Raw genomic sequence first — 6,000 nt, 5'->3', positions numbered from 1 at the left:
TGTCATGTTGCATTACACCATGGTTGTAAGATAAGATATATATTGTGTATGGATTCGTTTTGGGGTTTTTAGCGGATGTGAGGGTTTTTTTGTACAGGATCTGTTGTCATGACTATATGTTGAACATGTTTTACGCCAGACATCACTTAAAATGGCTGCTCACCTCAAGTGACGAGCCACGAAAATATTTTGTATCAAAATGCGGAACATTGTCGTATGAAAAACAGAATTGCAGATGCAGATTGTATCCCCAGCTTTGTCAAACATTTCTGACTGTGACCCAGTGAGCAACATTATAATGAACCACAACGGATTAATGAGCTGAAACATTTATGCTCCTATGTCATAAGAAAAAAGACTCTCCATTCTTTGTTCTTTTGTTTCCATGGAGGCAGTGCAGTAAAGCTGGGACTGCAAATAAGATGAAGAGAAATATGTTCTTTTCTCTTGTTAAAACTTCATTTTAGCAGCAGCATTCTGGACCATCTGGAGAGTCCATTGAGACGTGTTGCAGCATTCTGACAAAAGACAATTAGCTTAGAGGTCACAGAAGCATGAACTATAGTTACAGACAATACATTTCAGATTTCTGCAGTGTTGCTTGGGTGGGAAAAAAAAAGCCTTTGACCTTTGCAGTACCTGGGAGTTGAAGGAAAAGGCCTGATTATTAACTCCAATATCCTGGAAATGTAATAACTTCATTTATATACACAACAAATTCAATTTATTTTAGGTAAATTAAAAAGAAAAGTAATTAAAGTTCCCATTAAAGTTTGGTTAACAACTTTTTCTTACATTTCATTGATAAATGGAGGAGGGTGTGATTTGCATCACAATGTCATTTTATGGACCAATATCGACTGGGGGGACTTTACAAAGCAGTTTTTCTGATATGAATTAAATGAATTGGATGGTCAAAAGCTGTTCTAATATTAACAATACCACAATAAAGCGTTTCTCAAATGCATTTGGAAGCTCTAAAGCAAAGGACTACCGTGTCTAGTAACTGAGTTGAACTGAGGATGGAGCTGGCAGAAACCAATTTTGTGGTGCGGAACTGGATCAACAGTCTCAGGGTCCCAAACCTTGCTAAAACAAACTGCCATGAGGTAATAATCCCAGAATTACAAGATGGTGATATCATGAGCATGAACATTTTTATTTTTTTTGCACTGAATACAAAATAAAAAATAAAAACAAGAAGTTTTGTACAGATAACATACATATTTTGATGCTGCCCTGAAAAATCACAAACGAAACTCATTCAAATTATTTCAAGTCACTGAAATGCAAAAGTTGTTCATCTGTTATGATACATTGTGTGGTTTAAACACTATTCATTTGTAACGTTGCATTGATGTGGAATTAATTCAATGCAAGTCTGGTAGTGAACAAATAAGTGATATTAATCTCCACTTTCCCCACATTCTCATAAAAACAGGAGCTACAATTCCATACCTATAAAATCTGCCTTATAACAACATAGCTATGTACACTGTACAACAATTTGAACACAAACATACATCTTTTACAAAGAAAAATTAACATAATGACTGATTTGATCAGTCAATACCTGGACCGCAATACACTTCTGTTTGGAGTGGGGTGGGGTGGGTGGCATACAACTGAAATGCTCAAAGGCAGCGAAGCCAACATGTGTAGCAAGCTTAACTGAACTCTATGTCAGCAAGAGTTCAAAAGAGAATGTAGCACGAGCCTGATGACAAGTTTCATTAACAATTTTAGTTTAGCATTTGGACAGTCCTTATATTTTAGTGTTTAACAGTACAAATGATATCAATACTGCAACCGAAGATTCATGAATGGAGTACAACATCTCATAAATATCTTGACAAAACATCACATCACTTACGTAGCATAAAGTAAACCATTTGATGAAATACAATTCCTGAAGCTGAGAGCGCCTCTGGTTGCTAACATACATACTCACGTAACCTGATTTGAAATCTCTTTTCTGAGCATTTCACCGATTTGAACGGTTTGGTTTTCTCATCAATACTCTTTGCAGTGCTGTTCCAGTTAATGTTGAACGTCAATTTGACTTGCATTCAATCAATAGAATACATTACACGATTCAAAGTTTTGCCCAAAAACTGTTGTCATAGTTACCACAACATACTTTATTCAAAATTCTTTCTGAATGCAAATATTCCATTATCTTTTGTGTCGCATATGAGGACAACTCAGACTATTTCATTTTACCCAATGTATATTTGGGTTGTACTGTTGGGACATTTATAACTCTAAGATGTCAAAAGTAATCGTGTGTGGTCTGGGCATTTGTGAAGTTACACTGACTCAAATGTTATTGTTCCTAAATGATGACACTGTGTTTTAAAATTGAATCTCATAGCGTGAACAAGTCCTAACTGAGAGTATATTAGCAACAACAGCAGCGCTTAGCTTTCATACAATACTTGTCATGGTTTAAGGGGGAACATTCCACATGAAATAAAACACACGTCTTGTAGAAAAAACGCCCGCCCACCCACCTGATTACAAGTCAGGTTATTTTTTATTTTTTTTTTTTATACAAAGTCTGTACAAGCACTTTAAATTGTGCAAAAAGGAAAGATGGGAAGGAAGTAGTAGGATTTATTATTTTTTTTTTTTTTAGAAAGAAGTACTCCTTTGGCATCTGTGAGTCAGCAGGAACTCAAACAATCGTTTCACTTACATTATTGACCCTTCTGTTTTTTCAAAATTCACCAGAACATGTCGAAATATTAATTGCTTCTCATTCACATTCTCTAGCCAATTCTTCGGACATTACTTATGACTTCCTGTTGAATCAAAAAGGGCACTTCACTTCTTCATATTGAAAAAAAAAATGGAATGACTTTTTCAATGGATGTGGTACAATGCCGAAATATAATGGATGATGCTTTTTGTTGTTATCATTTTAATTATTCAATGGCGCTTCTTCAGAAGCATGTTTTTTATTCCTACCACAGGACATTCTGCGTACCACTGCATCCTTCCTGTCAGATGTCACTGTACAATCAATCACACCTCTGTTTGTTGCTGCGACTCAGTGATGATGGTTACCCCTCGACGCAGCTCATCCATACTGTCAAAGTTGCTGCCATGTTCTGAGTCATCCAGCCCACATGGGGCCGAAACGTCCGACGTCGATGATGCTCCAATCGACAGACGTATATTTAGAGACGCGGAGTCACCGTTGTCGCCGCTTTTTGAGGCCGAAGTACCGAAATCTCCATGCACTGCCTCACCTATTGGAAGCTGATGGGGGGGCAGGTATTGACTGGGGTGGAAATGAGGCCTGCCATGCTGATGTCCAGTGTCACCGGAACTCAAGGAGCTCTCCTTGGAAACCGGTAAGTTGGCCGGTAACACAGTAAGGGGCTCTGCATAATCCTCTCCAACGGGCAATGGAGGAGGCAATTGGTCTTGGCTGAAGAATTCTTCCTCATGGGGAGGTGGGTAGTCGCTGTCAACGTCGTAACCCCCCAGATAGTAGTCTGACTCTAACTCACGAGTGCTTCCTCCATGTCGTGCCGCGGTGCCCACTGCAATGCCTCCAGGAGGGGCCTCGTAGCCTGGCACCTCTTCGATGTCTGACAGTTTGGTGCTTGGCATCCAGTCCGATGTGTCCCAGTGATATGCTGGACAGTAGAAGAGGAAATGGTTAGTGACAAGCTGGAATGTGAAGGTTATCACTGCTAACATCCCCCTCGCCACAATTTAAAGCTTTGCAGTACACGCGCATTCGGTAGGCATAAGGTGTGTCACATACATGCAGTGGCAGCAACAAGTGGTGAAGGTCGATAACACAACAAGCACTTAACAAAACAACACCAGGTTCCATAACTGCTGCGGCATGCACACACGAAGCCGTTCAAGGGCAGCAGCACAGCATGCTCAGGTTCATGGAAATGGTCGCACAAAAGCCATGTTCCTTAACATGCACATTCAACCCTTTGACACATTAGACAAGCAGAGAAAGATTTGGTGAAATATCCTCTTGATTGATGAGGCAGTTGTCTAATCACTCATTGTTTGACAACAGGACGCCTGGTTATTGACTTTGGCGTGTCTTCTGAATGCATATAATGAGCCTGAAGTCAAGAATCCAATATACTGTATATTATAGTTTCTAAATTAACATGAAATTATTCACAAACCTGCCGAAAGTAAATATTTCCAATATTGCTGAATGCGCATTTGTAATGTAATGTAAGGATGTAACATCGACAGGATATTATCTAACAAAGAAAAACTAAACAAACGTTCATCACTTTTGCCCCCCCAAAAGTTGAATGGTCCATATTTGAACAATTCTCAATACGAGCAGAGGTGGAGCTAGACTTTTATCCTTGTCTGGGGTATCTCAAGGGGTCCGTAAAACAAACTCGAATAATTATTCAGTAAACGCTGGAAGACATTCATTACGTGTTCTTTATGGAGAATGTTCTTTGTGCCCCCATGATCCCATTCTAGCGCTGCCAGTGAATGTACTAAATTAATAGTTGATTTGAATGTTCTAGAAATAATTAAATTACCAGAATGCGAGAATGTAAAAAAAAACTAATTGTGTTTCCTCAAAAACTGTCCAATGAGATTTGGGATTTTCCAAAGTATATAATATTCAAAATGCTAAAAAAACAAAACAAAACAACATTATCATCTCAAAATCATCTTGCAGTTTTTTTTTAAGTCAACCCGCCCCCAAAAAACCTCACTCATTATTTGGCAAGAAAATAAAATAATTTGAGTCTTGGTTGTAACTAACAACTGCCCTTACCATGTAGAACAGCAACTTAATGTGTTTTTATTTATTTTCTATTCAATTATTTAATCCTTAATTCATTTAATTTATATATTTAATTAAATTATTGGTGTACTGGAGAGGGGAGCTCTCTAATCTCGTTGCACACAGAGTACAATGACAATAAAGGGCTTTCTGATTTCTGATTCTGATTTCTAAATAGGGGTGATGATTAAAATGTTACTATTGCTGTAAGCAACCATCAGTAACTGTTTCAAATCTAAGACCATTTGACAAGTTTGAAAGTAACAATTTGAGCGCTACGCTCTGATTTTGTGTTGAGCATTTTCACTTAATTCCTAAGGCTCATCTCTCCAGTCTGGCAGGAAGCCCAGACACGCAAATGATGAGGCTCTTTTCAAGGTCTTGATTGACAATCTGACACACAGACTCTGCTGAAGTCTGGCCCAAATGATACTCCTGGTTCGGAATGCTAATGCAGACTCTTCAAAGGATTATTTGTTATGGCTACGGCTTTATTTAAACAACATGCGTCTCCTTGTGGCTTTTAAGTTAACACGTTTCATTGGCAGCTGATCTAAAGAACGATCGCTGTTATTAAAATTGGGGGTGTGCTCGAGTCCCCGTCTTTGGGTTCAAAGACAGAAGTTCTTATTTTAGCAGACACACCCACAGGAGTTAAAATCATGCTTGAAACGTACACTAAAAAAAAAACAAAAAAAACATTCCATTTTAGTTTGTCAAGTGGCTGCATGAAATGAAGTCATCTGGGTCTTAGATTTTTTTTTTTTTTAAGTAGACTACATAGCTACTTAAAAAATGTATCTGGATCGGGATGATTTGATTTTGTGCACCCACTTGAGGAACTGAAATGGAGTATATTCAACATGACATTTGATATTACGTCCACATCAGCGTTTCTCAACATTTTAGGTTAGCCACAGAATGCTCGTAATTAATTACACGTGCAGTTTGGATAACGGACATATATATTTGTACTTTGATCTTTTTTAAGGGGGGGGGCAAGGACTGAGGCACACCAAGTCCCCATATAGAACATATACGGCAAGTGACGGGAAGTGTAACTGCCTCATGTTGTAGCCACGAGATTAGTTTACTCTGTCAAGAAATACAGTGCTGCTCAGCCTCTGGTTGTCATGGCGAGCAATATGCTTTTGGCGGTTTGTCAAACTTGGTGGTTAAAAATACAGCATACTAGACTGCTCACA

The 6,000-nt window shown here is 38.5% G+C and overlaps 1 protein-coding gene across 8 annotated transcripts in view; it reads right to left on the bottom strand.

Moving 5' to 3' along the window:
* Window positions 1-1,135: 1,135 nt before the first annotated feature.
* Window positions 1,136-6,000, bottom strand: part of LOC148333984 (protocadherin Fat 3-like) — a 178,680-nt gene continuing 173,815 nt past the window's right edge. For all 8 annotated transcript variants that reach the window (XM_088300252.1, XM_088300255.1, XM_088300256.1 and 5 more), the window contains one exon: window positions 1,136-3,647. In XM_088300252.1, the coding sequence (XP_088156378.1) occupies window positions 3,028-3,647 (620 nt within the window). In that variant the 3' untranslated portion in view covers window positions 1,136-3,027. The remainder of the gene's footprint in view (window positions 3,648-6,000) is intronic.

Source organism: Idiotropiscis lumnitzeri, chromosome 7 (assembly GCF_059441095.1).
Source record: "Idiotropiscis lumnitzeri isolate Australia: NSW breed Sydney's pygmy pipehorse chromosome 7, RoL_Ilum_1.0, whole genome shotgun sequence".
Taxonomy (NCBI): Eukaryota; Metazoa; Chordata; class Actinopteri; order Syngnathiformes; family Syngnathidae; genus Idiotropiscis; species Idiotropiscis lumnitzeri.
The sequence above is the reverse complement of the archived record's forward strand: the minus strand, read 5'-3'. Positions and strand labels throughout refer to the sequence as shown.